Source organism: Phyllostomus discolor, chromosome 9, assembly GCF_004126475.2.
Source record: "Phyllostomus discolor isolate MPI-MPIP mPhyDis1 chromosome 9, mPhyDis1.pri.v3, whole genome shotgun sequence".
Taxonomy (NCBI): domain Eukaryota; kingdom Metazoa; phylum Chordata; class Mammalia; order Chiroptera; family Phyllostomidae; genus Phyllostomus; species Phyllostomus discolor.
This window is the reverse complement of record NC_040911.2, coordinates 91,859,630-91,876,645: the sequence shown is the minus strand read 5'-3', so window position 1 is coordinate 91,876,645 and position 17,016 is coordinate 91,859,630. Positions and strand designations below refer to the sequence as shown.

General features: G+C 51.7%; 1 protein-coding gene and 1 non-coding gene across 2 annotated transcripts in view; both read left to right on the top strand.

Annotated features, from left to right (window-relative positions):
- The window catches only part of CHD6 (chromodomain helicase DNA binding protein 6), a 169,322-nt gene that overhangs the window by 148,883 nt on the left and 3,423 nt on the right, over positions 1–17,016 (top strand). Inside the window, exons 31-36 of the mRNA XM_028525117.2 lie at positions 462–2,045; positions 5,416–5,567; positions 5,954–6,160; positions 7,148–7,600; positions 9,248–9,439; positions 10,385–10,504. Of these exons, the coding sequence (XP_028380918.1) occupies positions 462–2,045; positions 5,416–5,567; positions 5,954–6,160; positions 7,148–7,600; positions 9,248–9,439; positions 10,385–10,504 (2,708 nt within the window). The remainder of the gene's footprint in view (positions 1–461; positions 2,046–5,415; positions 5,568–5,953; positions 6,161–7,147; positions 7,601–9,247; positions 9,440–10,384; positions 10,505–17,016) is intronic.
- Positions 16,694–16,800, top strand: LOC114507128. Its single transcript, XR_003685404.1, has one exon. It is a non-coding gene; the product is annotated as a U6 spliceosomal RNA (small nuclear RNA).

The window sequence follows — 17,016 nt, the reverse complement described above, 5'->3', positions numbered from 1 at the left end:
GAGCTCTGGATAGATTGGGAAGGTCTGGACCTTGGAGTCCCACTGACAAGACCTGGATTTGAATCCTGCTTCTGCCACCTTGAGCAGGCTAGCTTATCTGGCGTCTTCCCTTATCCTCGTAACAGGACAGTGTTGCTATATCACAGAATTTTTGTGAGAACGAAAGACCGTGTGTCAAGTACCTAGTGCGGAGGGCACATAGTGCGTGCTTGCCGACGGGGAGCTCATCTTACTCCCGCAACTGCGGTTCTCGTGCTGTTCTTTGACCCTCACCGGGTCTGTCCTTGTTTCACAACGACTTTCCATTCTCTCAGCTTTTCATCTCAGCAGGGGCATGCACGCCTGGCACTGCCGTGCTGCGGAGTCGGGGGGCTAAGCTGTTAGACCAAAGAGCAAGGACCTGGGAGCAGCCAGTGCCCGAGGGCTGCCTGAGGTGATGGGCTCTCTGTTTGCCTTTCCAGGTCCCCCAGATCCCGCCATCTATGTTGAGCCCATCACTGAGGAACGGGCCGCAAAAACCCTGTACCGCATCGAACTGCTGCGGAAGGTCCGAGAGCAGGTGCTGACGTGCCCGCAGCTGCACGAGCGCCTCCAGCTGTGCAGGCCCAGCCTCTACCTCCCAGTGTGGTGGGAGTGCGGGAAGCATGATCGGGACCTGCTCATCGGCACTGCCAGGCATGGGCTGAACCGCACCGACTATTACATCATGACCGACCCCCAGCTGTCCTTCCTGGACGCCTACAGAAACTATGCCCAGCACAAACGGCCTGGCGCCCAGTCTCCGGAAAGTCTCTGTTGCCTTTACCAGACCAACTCCAAACTGTATGAATCCCTTACATATCCACAAATGAGCAGGACTTCAGAGTCCCTTGAAAATGAACCTGAGAATCTTGGAAAAATCGAAGGCAGAGAGGATCCCCTCGGTCCACCTGGGGGCAGCTTACCTGACATGACTTGTGAGAACTTTATTTCCAAAGTTCAGGATGTCATCTCCATCGGCCACGATGAAAGCCTGCTGCCTGAGTCCTTGGAGAGCATAATGTACGGTAAGAAGGTGCTCGGCCGAGAGCCAGGCTCTCTGCAGGAGAGCCCAGGTGCCAACGCGGAATCCAGAACGGATGCCATTGCCATCGCAGCCAGCAAAGAGGCGAACTGCCCGCCTGGCGGCCATGAGGCAGAAGGAGCTTCAGGCTCCTCCCTCATGGATAGTCTGGAAGCGGGAGTAGCTCAGATGAACATTAAGAATGGAAATCACCTGTTGATGTCTCTTGCAGGAGAGGAGGACCTCTGCTGCAGGGAGGCAGGGCAGAGGCCTGAAAGCATCGGGCAGTTAGAAGCCAAGTGCTTGGCCTCCCCTTCCTTGGATCAAGGGAATGAAAGTGGGTTTGTTGATATGTGCAACCTTAGTGTCTATGACTCCAAAAGAAACCTGTCATCAGAGCAGCAATTAATTGACTTATTAGAAAACAAAAGTTTAGAAAGTAATTTGATTCTGAGTCGGAACCACAGCGATGAGGAGGAGGAAGAGGAGGAAAACGAAGAGGAAAGCTTGGACGTGGCAGCAGGCGTGAGGGGAAGGCCGGGGGTTTTGCCTCTGGCCCAGCCCACCGCTCACATGCCAAGTGAGAGGAGCCGAGGCTTCCACGCAGACGAAGCCAAGAGAGGCGGCCTGGAGGCCGCGAGCCAGGATGCCCGGCTGCAGGGGCCTTTTCCTCGGGCAGCCTGCCAGTGTCACTGTAAACACTTGGAGAGGTGGACCCGTGGCCTTGAGAGCGATGAATTTGAAGTGGAGAAGCCTAAGGGTTATAACCCAGATCTGTACAGAAACAAAACCAATAACATCACGGTGGAGCGGGAGCTCACTGCTCTTCCATCAGAGCCGTTTCGAGTGAAGCATGAACTTTTAAAGGACCCTTGGAGAGAAAGCGCAGAAGGGAAGAAGGGTTTCCTTACACAGCCTCCTGAAGGAAGCGAGCTCAAGTCAGAAGACATGGATTTTGAGAGTAAAGATGATTATGATAGAGATGGAAACTGCCATGGTCAAGGTACAGTATGGGGGCGTTGTATGTTTTGGATAAACCAGCTCTCACATGCAGGGAGGGGAGACGAGGGGCAGTGCTGAGAGTTGTACGGCTTCTGAGACAGACCTCCTTACACTCACCGTGTGTTTAAAATGGAAGGTCCCAGGCCTTGGTCTGAAAATGAGACCGAGTAGCTTCACTCTGGTCGTTCCAGGAAAGTGAGGGGGTTGTAGACCGCCATTGCCGCACCAGCCGTGTGACTGGGGCAGGCGTGTGCGTTTTGCACGACAGAGGCTAGAAACGCCTCCACATGCGGTGCTTCGGACTGTAAGCAGGACAGCCGGGGAACCTCGGGAACTCCACAGAAAAGACAAATAAGTGTGATCTTTACTGAGATGAGGAAAGATAGGACCATTATTCATGTCATTGTCAAAACCCTGCGACTGAATGTTGGTGCATTTGATTTAGAGTCCTTTAGTAAGTCAGCAGAAATTAAAAGGAAATTATAAGTACCTCAGCAAATATACAAATAGATGTGATTTTTTTTAAAGATTTTATTTATTTATTTTTAGAGAGGGAAGTGAGAGAGATAGAGAAACATCAATGTGCGGTTGCTGGGGGTCATGGCCTGCAACCCAGGCATGTACCCTGGCTGGGAATCGAACCTGGGACACTTTGGTTCCCAGCCCGCGCTCCATCCACTGAGCTACGCCAGCCAGGGCGATGTGATTTTTTAAAATAGGGAAATCTGACATAAGGGTTCAAGTTAGAAGAAATTTTAAAACTTTAAGAATCTACCCAACCTTTGGTTTTAATCACTGTGATGAGTGATTACTGTGGGCAGTCTGCTGAACCCAAATTATATTCAACGCACCAGTGAGGTTGAGGCCAGAGGAGCTGAACCGAAAACAGCGTTTGCCCCAGCTGACTCAGGAGGAGCCAGTCTGTGACCCTGCCCATCCTCCTCACCCTAGGCCACGAAGGATGGCTGCCCTGTGAAGAATTATAAAACTCACTTTGCTATTTGAGCCCTGGCTGGTGTAGTTCAGTGGGATGAGTGAGGACTGCGAACCAGGGGGTCGCCAGTTCAATTCCCAGTGAGGGCACATGCTTGGGTTCTGGGCCGGGTCCCCAGTGAGGGGTGCATGAAAGGCTACCACACATTGATGTTTCTCTCCCTCTCTTTCTCCTTCCCTGCCTCCTCTCTAAAAATAAATAAAATCTTTAAAAAAAATAACCCACTTCGCTTTTTGAATCCTGGAATGGAGAAGATCAAGAAGTAATCAGTGCTTGGAAACCCAGACAGTCAAACGAGGACAGGGTTTGGAAGAGTCTGGTTTAGAGGAGAGCTGTCATGCACTGATGTTCTTTGGTGGCAGCGTCAGCCTTGCTAAGCTGAGGTAGAAGGTGGCAGTGAACTTGGTAAACTCTGGTGAGCTTGAGCATATTCGTGAGGGGGAGTCCCTTGCACCAGGGCTTTAGAAAGTGCTTCCGCAGCCCTCGGCAGGGATTGTCCACACCTGTGCTCCACGGAGTGGAGTAGGTGAGGCAGGGAAGGTCAGCCCTGTTTCTGAGACTGGGAGTCACAGCCGAAGGAGCAGTGATTGGCATGGCTGCTGGAGCCGGCCCCGCATCTCTTGGCTTCTCTTCCAGGGTTGTCTCTCACTTCATTTTTCTTTTTCTGAAAATTTAAAAATCCAGCTCCTTTGCTTAAAACCATTCAGCGATGCTCCTCATGGAATCTAGAATAAAAGCCCCATTCTCTTTCATGGCATACAGGACTCAGCATGATCTATTGGGTTCTGCCCCTTGGGCCTCATCTTTGTACCTTTTCCCTGGATGCCTTTTAGTTCCCAGCAGGTCCAGCGTGCCCTTCCCATTGCCGCCTCATCCTCCTGGGGGTTCTGTCTTCGAGAAGCCCTGGCTCCCAGCCTTCCCTCCCCCAGCAGGGCTTTCCCTCTTGCTGCTGTCCTGGCATCTTGTTCTTTCCCCTTTACAGCAGTCAGCACGGTCCGTAATTGTTACTCATTTAGTATTGCTACTTTTTTTGTATTTGCCGTTTTCCTTTCTTTCCCCGGGGAGCTGTAAGATCCTTGCAGGCCAGGGCCACATCTCTCTTGTGGTTCCTTCGATCCACTGGCCTAGCAAGGGCCTGTTCATGGTTAGGGGTCTCTGCAGCTCCCCAAGACACTGGTCCAGTCAAAAGTGAAATCGGCGTGGTGCCAGGCGGGTACTTGGAACATCTGGGGAACCACTCATAAAGCAAGTGACTGCCTCACCACTATGCTGTCCACCTGAAGCTAATACACAGTAATACTGAATGTAAACCATAATTGAAAAATAACATTTTTTAAAAAGTGAAATCTCCACTTATAAGAGGAGATAGACATTCCTTGTCATTTCACCAAGAGCTTCACAGCTTTTCCTGCCCTGGGCATCTCGCTACCCTCACTCGCTCCTGTTGTCACTGGTCAGTGGGTCTCTGAACGTCCGCTGAAGCTTGAGTGGACGAGTTGCAGTTCCACTTCTTCCTGTCAGTGAAATAGACGTTCTAGGTTTCTTTGCATCATTTTTTACATGAATCACATCTGTTTCACCTTTGTTGTTCCATGACCTTTTATCCTTTTCACTTATATAGTCCGTCCTTTCAAATGCATCAAAAGTAGTATAACCTTTAGTTTCCCCTTATCCACTTCACCAAATGTGAAAGCCTCTTTGTGGTTCATCTTCTCGCACTCTTGGATACACAGAAAAACATCCTTTCTCTTTTATTTTCTTGTTTTTGTTCAGGTATGGATACAAACTCTTATCAGATGACTGTATAGGTAGTCCTAGGGCAGCATCTACCTTTATGGCTTAATTTACTTGTTTTTTCTGGAGATAGAAGGTATGGCAGTTAATATTCAAGGAGGGATTAAGCAAAAACAAGAAAAGGACTCATAGACATGGACAACAGTGTGGTGATTGCTGGTAGGAGGGAGGAGGTATAAGGGGACTAAATAGTAATGGAAAAAATACAATAAAGATTAAATCAAAAAATAAAATCAATTAGCATAGAATGGGAATTTGTTTTTGTGGGGTTTTTTTAAGACTTTTATTTTTTTATTGAGAGAGAGAGGAAGAGAAGAAAAAAGAAAGGGAGAGAAACATCAATATGTGGCTGCCTCTCGCGTGGTCCCCACTGAGGACCTGGCCCACGAACCCAGGCAGGCATGTGCCCAGACTGGTGATTGCACCAGCGACCCTTTGGTTTGCAGGCCTGCGCTCAATCCACCGAGCCACACCAGCCAGGGCCAGAATGGGGATTTTAAAAAGACAGATCAGATGTCCTGATCTTTCAGATCACTCTTATCTCCCAGGTAGCTAATTACTTTTTTAAAACCTTTCTGCCCAGATTATCCAGGGAAATTCTCTGAAGAGGAGAGCAAGAGCTCGACGTCAGGCCTCACAGGAGACACGGGGGACGACCTTCAGGAAGCTCGGGCTCCCACCATCGCGCAGCTGCTGCAGGAGAAAACCCTCTATTCCTTCTCTGAGTGGCCAAAGGTATGTTCCAGCGCTTGCCTTTTTCACCCAGAACTTCTCACCTTCAAACCCTTTATTTTTACCTCTCAGAGTATTTCTGAGTAGCAGATTCAGAGAAATGTTTAATATCTTTAAAAGGCATTAGTATTGTAATGTTTGAACATTAAAAGTATATGCACTTGATGAATTAGACCATGAGACAAGAGTGTCAAGTTGTCTTTATATTTACAGCACTGTGGCTTTAATTTTTATAGTCCAGACCGTGAAATTTATTTTAAGGCTTACAAAGTGAATACTTTTTTCTCATTAGCTCATTCTGGTTAGAAAACTCGATCTCAACAGACTTTGTGAAATTGGGTAAGTTGGTACCTATGCCTCAGAGATTTTGTCCTTTTTTTAAAAAATAGGATCGAGTGATAATCAACCGCCTAGATAACATCTGCCACGTAGTGTTAAACGGGAAGTGGCCCTCCAGCCAGCAGTACGAGCCCTCGGGCACACTGCCTGCCCCCGTGTTAGCCGGCAGCGCTGGATCTCGAAGCAGCCTCTCTGAGCCAGAAGCAGCAGAGCACGGCTTCAGCGGCAGCGCGGCACTGGTGGCCCAGATCCAGAAGGTGAGGCCATGAGATTGGTCTTGACCGTGAAGCAGAGAACAGGGATGCTGCACTTCTTGGCTGAGTCATTCATTCAACAAATATTTACTGAATGGGTGGGCGGGGGCATTGTTTGTTGTTTTGTTTTCTGGTAGAGCCGTTAGTGTAGGTTGAGGAATTTGGATTTTGTCCCATAGGCAGCAAAGAGCTATTACAAGACTTAGAGCATGTGTGATGAAAGCAGCGGTGCACAGGTTCATGGGCAGTGAGGGTCAGGAAAGAGGAGTGCCTCGGAAGCCCGGGCAGGGGGCATGTGGGGCACATGGGTGTCCGAAGAAGAGATGAAGTTCTAGACCAGGCCGGCGGCAGCGTGGACACAGACGGGGGGAACTGGCAGGCATATAAGGAGAGGGCGGCGTGGATGGAGTCATGTGTTCAGCACCTGGAGGACTGAGCGAATGATGGCGCCTGATAGGAATTAGGGAAATCAAAGCCGGAATGAGTTTTATTTGAGTTTCATAAACTCGAACATAAAAGTCAAGTTGAGTTTGAGCTGTACTAACAATCGTGCTGGCCCTCGCTCTTGACTGTGTGGTGGAATCCACTGGGGACTCTGAAAAGCTGCCGATTCTGATTTAATTGGTCTGCGGTGTGGACTGAATATTGGAATTTGTTGGGTTTTTAACTTCCCAATTGATTTTGATTTACAACCAAAGTTGAGATTCCCTAAATTAGAGTCTCGCAACTGTCGCTCATGGACAAGCAGCTTTAGCGGCATCTGTAAACCTTGTAGAAATGCAGAATCTTAGGCCCACTGAAGGGGAATCTGCATTTTAACAATCTGTCCGGGTGATTTGGTGCTTAAGTTTGAGAAGTTCGAGTTAGAAGAACTTCCAAGAAGATGATTACATATAATACTGGGCCCATGGAAATCGGGCCTGGAGACGCAGCTGGCGTTCACCATGGAGTGGCGTTCACACCTCTCTTTCCACATGTGTGTGTTCGCAGGACAGCTTCCTGGCTCCAGCATTCACAAAGGACGAGCAAAAGCACAGGCGTCCTTACGAGTTTGAGCTAGAGAGGGACGCGAAGGCTCGGAACCTGGACCAGTTCTCTGCCCCCCATGGGCACCCCTCCATCGTCCTGAACGGCTGGCACGGGGAGTCAGCAATAGACCTCTCCTGCACGACCGAGGGGTCCCCGGGAGCCACATCCCCCTTTCCAGTGAGTGCCAGCACGCCTAAGATGGGAGCTCTCAGTTCACTTCAAGGAGCCCTCGGCATGGACTTGTCTGGAATTCTGCAAGCCGGCCTGATCCATCCAGTGACTGGGCAGATCGTCAACGGAAGCCTCAGAAGAGACGATGCTGCCACGAGGAGACGGAGAGGGAGACGGAAACATGTTGAAGGCGGGATGGACCTCATCTTTCTAAAGGAGCAGACCCTTCAGGCAGGAATCTTGGTGGGTATACGAGGCCATTAAATGAAAACATGGACCTTTCTACACTGAGCAATAAACCCTTCTTCCCCAAACACAGAATTTTAGGCTTATAGCTCTTCTCCCTTGTTTCAGTTGTCCTACCTATTTCCATTATGTCGTCATTCTAAGTTACCCTCAGTCTTTTCTAGAAATAGGGCCCTTAACTTGCAGACGACCTGTAGAAATGAGCCAGGAGGTCTTGCCATTGCAAATAGAAACCATCCAAATCGTCCAGTGGTTCGGAAGAGCCACCGGTGGAGCAAAGCCAGACAGCCAGGTTGCGTTCATGGCAGGGTGGCTCTAGGTCAGCGGGAGCTGGGACTGGGGGAAGGATCGGGGGTCAGGACCTGCTGCGTGCTGATCCTGGCTCTACTCCTTGACTCACCGGGCGACACTGGGCTCGTCGGCCAGGCCCACGTTGCTCTTCTGTAAGGGGAGGGCCGCAGCACCTGCAGCAGAGGGTCGCTGTGGGAGTTCACCAAGATGACACAAGAGATTCTAAACTCACAGGGGACCGTTGCAGACGACAGAAAAGTATGACAGCCAAGGGCAGTCCCCTTAGACTTTGTTTAGTGTGACGAAGACCACCGACTTCTCTTGCTAGTTTGGTTTTTCCCATTTATTGCTTTTTGAGCTCCAAAACAGGAATCACATTTCATGTTTTCTTATTTTAAGAGGAACGATAATAACCAGTATTTGTTGAGAGCTTACGGAGTGCCGGGCACTGTGTTCACAGTTTCACGTGGTTGTCCTGAGTTACCATCCTATGCGATCCTCACAGCAGCCCGGTGGAGGTGGTGGCACTCCCCTTTTATAGAGGAGGAAGCTGCCTGAGATTGTTCAGCTACTGCGTGCAGGTCAGGGAACCAAACAAAGACCTCGTTCTTGAGAGTGCAAGAGATTTGTTACCTAGCTGTAGTGTTTGGGGTATGTCTTTCTCTTAGACTTTCTGTATAGTTTAGTAAGGGGAAGTGGCAGGTTCTTTCCCTGACCAATCCTACAAACTTTTAAGATGGTTGTCTTTTTTTTTAAGATGTGCAAAGTCATAGTTTCTCTGTAGTGATAGTAGAATTCCAATGGAATGACTGATAATATTTTTTCCTTGACTTCAGAATATTTTTAAAATTCATTAAGCAAACATGTATTTAGCATTGACATTGTACGTTATCAGCAGACCCAGTTATAGGCATTGGGAATACAGAGATGAGTAAGACAGGCATTTGAATGACAGAGGGAGAAATAGGTAAGTAAATTGCAGTGGGCATTTTCTGTTACATGAAAAACCTGTGAAGAGTGCTGAAGGGGTACAGGACGTGGTGTCTGGGACTGCCAGTGACCATGACCGTGACCGGGGAGGTCACACTGATCCTGAGGAGATAGGATGGAATTAAAGTTAACCAGGTAGGCAAGACAGGGAGAGGCGTATTCAAGTGGAGAGAACACCCCACGTACGCGAGAGCTTCTGTGCGGGTCAGTAGTGTTTAGGGTTCTTACTCAAGCACCCAGCAGAGTAATATTCAGGTGGAAATGGATTGAAAGATTCAAAGAACACCTTACGCGTTTTCCTGTTAGATGCTAGTTTTTACTCTGCCACGATTAACTGCACATACTTGTGTTCCCTCCATCCAGGAAGTCCGTGAAGAGCCGGGGCAGGCCCCTCTGAGCACCCCGCACCCTGAGGGGCCAGTGCCTGCCACGTCGCCCCCTGAGCCAGCTCCCCCAGCCGGCAGCCAGGCAGAGAAGGCCATTCCCAGCAAGAGCCTGCTCGACTGGCTGAGGCAGCAGGCCGACTACTCCTTAGACATCCCTGGCTTTGGAGTGGTGAGTGTGTGTTACTACTGCCTGAGGTGCTGTTTATTTCCTACTGTCTTGGTGCTGTTTTGATAAGGAGTTTGCTAAGGGAGACCAGGAAGTTTGGGAGAAATCTCTGTCAACTGAGAACATCCTTTTAAAGTCAAAAAAAAATTGTAACCCATGTCAGAATACTGTGCCAAGATAGAGGCATGCACAGTCTTATGAGGACAGTCAGTCTGAGCTTAGCCCCCTTCCCCACTGGAATGACCGCACATTAGCATAGGCTCACAGAGGAGTCTTTAAGTTGCATAAACATTGCCAGTTCATGAAAATGTTCCTGTCTATTCCTTTCAAGTTAATACATTTCCACTTTGTGGGAGGTGTGTCTATTCTTAGTTATACAGTTACTGCCTGGGGACTTGACTTTAAGTCCTCTTACTGCCTTTGCCCTCAGTCCTCCGGATTAGAATTCTGTAGGGGAGGGTTACTGAGGACAGATGCCTTTTCTTGGTTTTTCTTTCCTTGTGTGCTCATCTAACCACCACCATCTTTGCTTTGGGTGCATCCAGCTAATAAGAAACAGAGGTAGAGCCTCAAAGAAAAGGCAGGGAGTGCATTCACAGAGGCACACCTTCCAAGGACAGACAGAGCCTGCGGGTGGGTAGCAGTGGACAGAATCTGAGAAAGGGATGAGGAGGAAAGGGTTAGGGATTAAGCAGCGCCTGAGAAGCTGCCTGGGCAGCCCAGGCGTTCTAGTCCGCGGGGCCAGGCAGCTCACCTGTTTGCCAGCTTGCTGCTGCTTCAGGAGGAGCCTAGGTGAGAGCCAGGTGGCTGTTTCCTTCAGCACAGCCCGGCTGGGTTCTTGGTAGAGGACCATTCATGAGAAAATAGCAAAACCAGGTGACAGGCACCACCCTCATCAAAAGAATCCGTGACAACGTTTTGTAATGTTGATTTCCATTTGTCTCCTAGAATTTTTCAGACAAACCAAAGCAGAGGAGGCCACGCTGTAAGGAACCTGGAAAATTAGATGTCAGCTCTCTGAGCGGAGAAGAGAGGGTTCCTGCTGTCCCCAGGGAGCCAGGACTGCGGGTAAGGAAGAGGGACACGTCCCTGTAGAACCCAGCCTCGTGGACGCAGAGAGAAAGCTCCCCCGGGAAGTGGGTGTCGCAGACGTGTCCCAGGCATGACCCAGAGGACGTGGGGTCAGCACAGGAAGTTTGTAGGTAGTGACAGGTGGTGCTGGGGTCATTTGTCTTCAACCGCAGAACTTTGGGTTTGCTTTTGTTCTTAAACCATTACCAAAGCTCGGTGTTGTTATGTGTGGAGTTCCGGGAAAGGACACCCTAAGTCATCACTGGAGCCTCTTTCCAGTGTTTAACAAACTTCATTATTGGAAATTTTCATTTGCTAATCTAAGCCTTTCTGGCTACCATTTAAGACAGTTCGTTCCTCCTGGTCTGTCCTCCCTGGCAATGAGAAACAGCTGACTGTAAGCATGGCCCTTTTCCTGTTATGGAATCATGAGCCTGGAAGAGACTTCAAAGACATCTGCAAAATACTTCTAGTATAACAAATATAAGTTAATTATAGTTTACAGATGAGTGCAAATTTAGAGTAGAACACTTATAACCTCTAGAGGGCGGCAATATCATTTCAACCTGAAAATGCATTGAACTTGGGCAAATTATACATAAATGTGTTTGTAACCTTGTGAAGTGCATTCCACCCAAATGGGGAGCTCCTAAAGGCCCTCACAGGACTCTGCTCTTCCTTGGTGTCCCCTGCGCTCACAGGCCTTCCCGAGCGTCGCCTCTGCAGGGCTCTGCCAGCTGCATGCAGCCCTCCTGGGGTCCAAATTCCTGTCTGAGTGAAATTGCCTGCATGTGATTTCCTTTTTTAGCTCCAAAAGACCACCCACCCTAGTCATTTCCTCCTCCTTGTGCAGAAAGACGCTGTGACTTAATGTTCTCGAGGAGCTTGTTACTGATTTGTCACCTGCACGCTTCCTTTCTAGCAGCTCTTGCGTACATCACCGCTCCCACGCATCTCCCCCTGCAGCCCCTCTGCGCTGGAGGCCTGGCCCGGTCCCCGGGGCCTGCTTGATAGAGAGTTCGTCACGTTGGTCAAGCAGCCCTTTTTCCAGCTCTCTTGCTTTCTCCCCAGAAAATGTCCCTCCCACCCCTTTTCTTAGACATGCTTGTGTTGTGCGAGCTGATTCTGCTTCAATTCTTATCCTGTCTGCCTTTCTCCAGCCCTCACGCTGCCCCCCTCCTCCATCCCCACCCTGTTCTGCTCTCGGCACAGTGTGGTCCTGTGGAGACCTCCAGTTCTTGCTTTGCTGTAGCTCGGAGCTCTTGGTTAAGAGACTTGTCAGAAAAACCATGTGGTTTCCCCCTTGGCCCTCTCATGTCTTTCTACATGTCTGACAATTTCCCTCATGTTCTCTGGAAATTAATGTTCATAGCTCCCTGCAGACACGGACCCCTTGCCAGAAAACCCATTTCTAAGCTGTTCCTGTAAGCCAGCCTCTTACCAGAGATGCACTTTCGCTCCTTTGTTAAATAAACACGGTCCCTGCTCCGGAGGCCCTTTCCCTGCAGTAAGGCAGGAGCAGGAAGCCTTCGTCCGCCTGGTCCTCGGGGCTGCGCGGCCTCCCCGCGGGCCACAGCCGCCGGGCCCTGACAGCAGCACTCTGCCTGGTTCCGGGACAGGAGCCCTCTGGGGTTTGCTGCACTCGCTCTCCCATAGAGACACCGCCCTTCTAGAAACAGGCTCAGATTCCACAAGGACTTCCTCCTCCTCCAGCCCCTTCTGTTTCGTGTGCTGTGGCTCCGCCGCAGACTGGCGTCGCATGTGCTGCCGTGAGGCTGGGGGCTCAGCCCTCGGAAGGCCCCGTGCACAGTGGCCGCTCGTTAGATGTACGTGTGCACACACACATGCTTCATGTATTTTATTTGCAAGGTACATTTGTTCCACATCACACACATCTGCGTGTGTGGGTTTTCTGTTCGTTCCTTGCCGAGCCATTTAACATGACATGTCGCCCCCTAAGAACAGTTGCCTATGTAACTATGTCCATTATCACACATGTGAACATCAATATCTGATATCTAGTCCAGATTCAGATTTTTCCAGCTGTCCCAAAAATGTTTTTTAGAGCTCCTTTTTGTTTCGTTTTATGTTGTGCTGTTTGCAGGAGTTTTAAAATTGGGGTCCACGTACTGCATTTGTTTGTTAGGTCTCTTTTCCCCGGTGGATGTTTGTTAGCTGAACCTACTAACCTTCCTGGGAGGAGTAGGGAAGTTTTGGTTCCACCTTCTCCTCCTCTACCCAGCAGTTCAGTTTAGCGGTGGCACACGCAGGCCTAGGAATAAATGCTACCAGCTACTAACGAAGAAAGATGTTCCTCCTGGGTTGGGGCACCCGTGCGGTGGTCTGCAGAGCAGCTTCGCCTCCAGTGCTGCTTCACGTCTGCCTCCTTCTCCTTGCTCCTTGCTCCTCTCGCCCTCTCCCCAGGCCTCCCCTGGAAGAGGAAGCAGGTTTGCTCCCAGGGTGTAATTACCAGGAGGGAACGCTGCCAAAGCCCGGCTCGGCCGCTGTGTGTGGTCGCAGAGCTGCTGGGAGGGGCATCTGACGAGGGTGGGCAGCAGCTGGGTGGCGGGGGTGACTCTCCCTCCCACAGGAAGTGGTGAGAGCCGACTTCCTCTGCCAGCAGGCCTCTTGCTTTGCTGTAGGTGAAGAACTGCTCTCCTCACGCCCGGGGCCTGTCTGCTGCCGCTCTCCAGTCTGAAGGGGAGAAGGTGGCCAGGCCAGGCCGGGTCTTCTTGGCAAGTTCCCAGTTCTGAAAGGGCCCAGCATTCTCTCGGCGTCAATGGTTTGTTACAAGAGCAGGGAAGGGACATTTTTGGACATCTCGATGCCTAAGGAGTGGGGCATGAACTTAGTGGGCAGGGCCAGAGAGACCACAGGGCCCCAGGATGCAGGCTGTCGTGAGGGGACTGTCCGGTCCCACGTAAGCCCAGATGAGCTCAAAGCCAAGTGTGTTAAAGTGCGTCTGGTTTATAGCAGGCTGTTTGAAAATAAGATGGAGGCATTATTTATTGAGGGCTGGGTTTGTTTTCTTCCCCACGGAAAGGCTTCCCTCCAGAGAGTTACGAGGGAACACTTGTGGGTATGAAGGAAAGAGACACACCCCAGCACCTTTCCCTGGCTCTTGCCGTGGGTGGGCCGTGGTTGCCCCAGCCAGGGCCCTGGGCTATCCTCAAAAAGGACCTGAGACTACGGTGTTGCCCAGAATGAGGCGATTTTCCTTAATGGGCTCAAGATAGACTGGTAAGAAATCATGCTTGCAGCCTAACCCCGATCCAGCGAGTCCTACGAGCTTTGTTTAGAAGCGGGAGCCAGACAGGTGGTGTCCCCCGAGCGATCGTCCCAGAACCAGAGTGAGCAGCTGCCCGGTATGCCCCAGGACAGAGCAGCCTGGCAGGTCTCAGGCTGCCCCCTTTGGAGACAAGATACAGGTGTGGTGTGGTTGGAGCAGAGAGCCCTGGGCTGGGTCCCAGGGCTGGCCAGCCGTGCCCCCTGGGCCACATCCCTGCCCCCTCAGTGTGTAGGGAAGAAGAGGGACAAATGTGACAGGATGAGAGGTTTCTCCCTCTCCTGCTGTTCCAAACCAAGGCCTGTAAGGCGAGTTTTCTCCTCAGTCAGACAGAATTGACTGTTACAATGCTTTTTGCCTGTGGCTTATGGGACCTGGTTCTTCTTCAGTATCCGTAGGGAAACAGATGTAGGGCTCCGAAACCAACATTGTGTCGGGGGACGGGGAACCTTCACGTGCACGTCTCTCACGTGTCGTGAGTTTGCAGACCCGCTGTGGCCTGGCTGTGATGGCAGCGCTGACGCCCGAGGGTCGGTGTGATGACTGACTGCACTCGGGCAGGCGGAGCCCTTAGCATAGCACCTGCCTCCAGTGAGTGCTCGTGGACGGGGCTGTCGGCGCTCTTACTGCTCCTCCGTCGCACCGTCACGCCCTGCACGGGCACCCTGATGGCCAGTGTCCCTTGCTGCTGACAGTCCTCACTGCGTGGGAGTCGGTGCGTCTCCGCTGCTTCTCGGTTTGGAGCCGCCGCACACGTGTGTGCCCACAGCTCACTGCCGCCGCACACGTGTGTACCCACAGCTCACTGCCGCCGCACACGTGTGTACCCACAGCTCACTGCCGCCGCACACGTGTGTACCCACAGCTCACTGCCACCGCACACGTGTGTGCCCACAGCTCACTGCCGCCGCACACGTGTGTACCCACAGCTCACTGAGAGCCTGAACCAGTGTCGCTCACTGGCCCTGTCTCTACGACTGCCCCTTACACAAAGTCTGTTGGCTTTTCTGAGAGTTTGTCTTAACACTTAAGGGAGAAGAGAGGCAGTGAGCCAGAGGGAAATGCCAGAGCAGCTGGGTCAAAGTTCAGAGCAGATGTCCTCAGGGAGGTAGAGATTTCTCAACTGCTCTCAGGCCCGGTCACCAGTCTCAGCCCTTCGATGGCCTTAGCTTCCCTGACTTCTTTCCCCACACTCCCCAGGACTCCTGGCCACAACAGGTTTTTTTGGCCTGTCTGGTGTCTCTCGGTGGGACCTGTGCCTCCTTTCTTGCTCCAGGTAGGCTCCACCGAGGAGTGCGGCTGGGTCTCTGCCTTTGAGCCTCAGAGATAAGGAAGTCCAGCTGTGGGCTGGTGGGCCCAGCTGCTTCTCGCCAGCTCTCTGCTCCGCACTCACTGCAGACTCACTGCAGACTTGGAGGAAGGGGAGGTGTTTACACCCACACACCTGAGGATCCAGTAAAGGCAGCACAGGCGGCCGCAGAGAAGCATGGGCTCCTCCGGCCTCCCCGGGGCCAAGCCCAGAAGCCTCGCTGTTGAGCCCTCCCACGTCCTGCCCCGTCTCCACACTTCAGCCCTAACTGTGACCTGTTGTCCTCGGGGTGAAGCCGGGGTCACAGATCTCTGGAGGGCACGCTGAACGTTTCAGCCTTACCCTTGCTGAGATCAGAGAGGAGGCTGTGGAAGGACACCAGCTTTGTGACAGGAACCACGGGGAGGAAAGCCAGGGCGGCTCAGAAAGAGGTCGGCTCCCCATGGACTCCCAGGGGAAGGGCGTTTCCTTTACACTCCTCTGAACACAGAAGGCTGAGACCGTTTGACCACAGAAGCACAGTTGGCCTTTAAAACAGTGCGCGTGCGTCACCTTGGTGAATGTAAAGATGGCAGTGAGGAGTGTGGGGGGTATCCCGAGGGGGGTATGGGCATTTCAGATACTGAGTCCTGAAAGAAATGTCTCTCTTTCTGTGCGGGGAAAACATTTCTCTCCCTTTGCTGGAGATTGATCTGGCTATGTTTGAAACACATTCAGAGTTAATTGCATTGCAGTGGCAGTGGTTGGTTTAGGTCTCTGCAAGCAGACCGTGAACTGGGAGAGTAGGACGGGTCCTTGCACCCTCTTTCCTGCAGAGCTCCTGAGCTGCAGTCACGGGCAGGGGCACGTGACCGCACCCCTTCTCAAGCAGGCGCTTTCTTCCCCATCTGCCTGCCGTTCACCGGTGCGTTAGGGCAGCGGGTCCTCCTCCATGCCTCTCCTTGGCTAAATCACCCAGGTGTGTCACGGTGAGGTGTTCCGACGTGCGTGCCAGGTATCCTGTGTGCAGGTATGGCTGTGAGTCCCAGGCACAGTCACAGTCACAGCTCAGCCCTTGAGGGCAGAGTGCTTAAGCCTGGCGCTCTCCACCGGTAAGGAAACAGGAGAGCAAACCTCTGTCCAGGAAGGTAGGTCGTCTCCCTTCAGCGAGACCAGAGCATCGCTGCATTTTGACACAGTTCATCAGTGATCATCAAGAATGCTTTTATTTTCTCAACAGACGCGTGGGCGTATGAGAGTGGCTGCCCTCCAGGAGCTGCTGATCCGGAGGGGCGTGGGGCACACACGCAGCCAGTAGGGCCCCTTTAGCGGGGCTGCTCCCGTGGGTTGGGCAAGGTATTAAGCACTTCACCCCCAGGAACCCTGCAAGACGGGCGTCCTGGTCCTGTCTCACCAGAATTCTGACTGGAACTGACTCGGCCCGGGTCCCACGGCGAGGGGCCTGCAGCGCTAGGGTGGGACGTCGGGTCAGTGTGCTCCAAAACCCTCTTACCCACCCTGCTCTGTGGCTGTGGCTGAAAACCTTCCTGTGTCGTGAGGAAGACAGATGTAGCAGTCGGGACAAGGGGTCTCGACCGCAAGAGTCTTGACCGTGTTCACTTCAGCAGCACATACACTAAAATTGGGATGATTCTGAGGAGATGAGCATGGCCCCTGCGCAAGAACAACACACAAATTCCTGAAGTGTTCCGTGTGGTTTTTTACGTGGTACCACCAAACTAATGCAATGTTATGTCAGCTGTACCTCAATAAATTTATGAAAGTCTTGACTAAGACCTGGGCATCTTTTTAGTACTGGTCTCTAGCTCCCAGCACTCTGCTGGCTTCGCCACAGGGTAGACACTGCTTTTGCACAGTGCGCAGGTGGGAGGCGCCGCTTGACGGTGACAGGCCGTCGGTCTCTGAGGGAGGAAG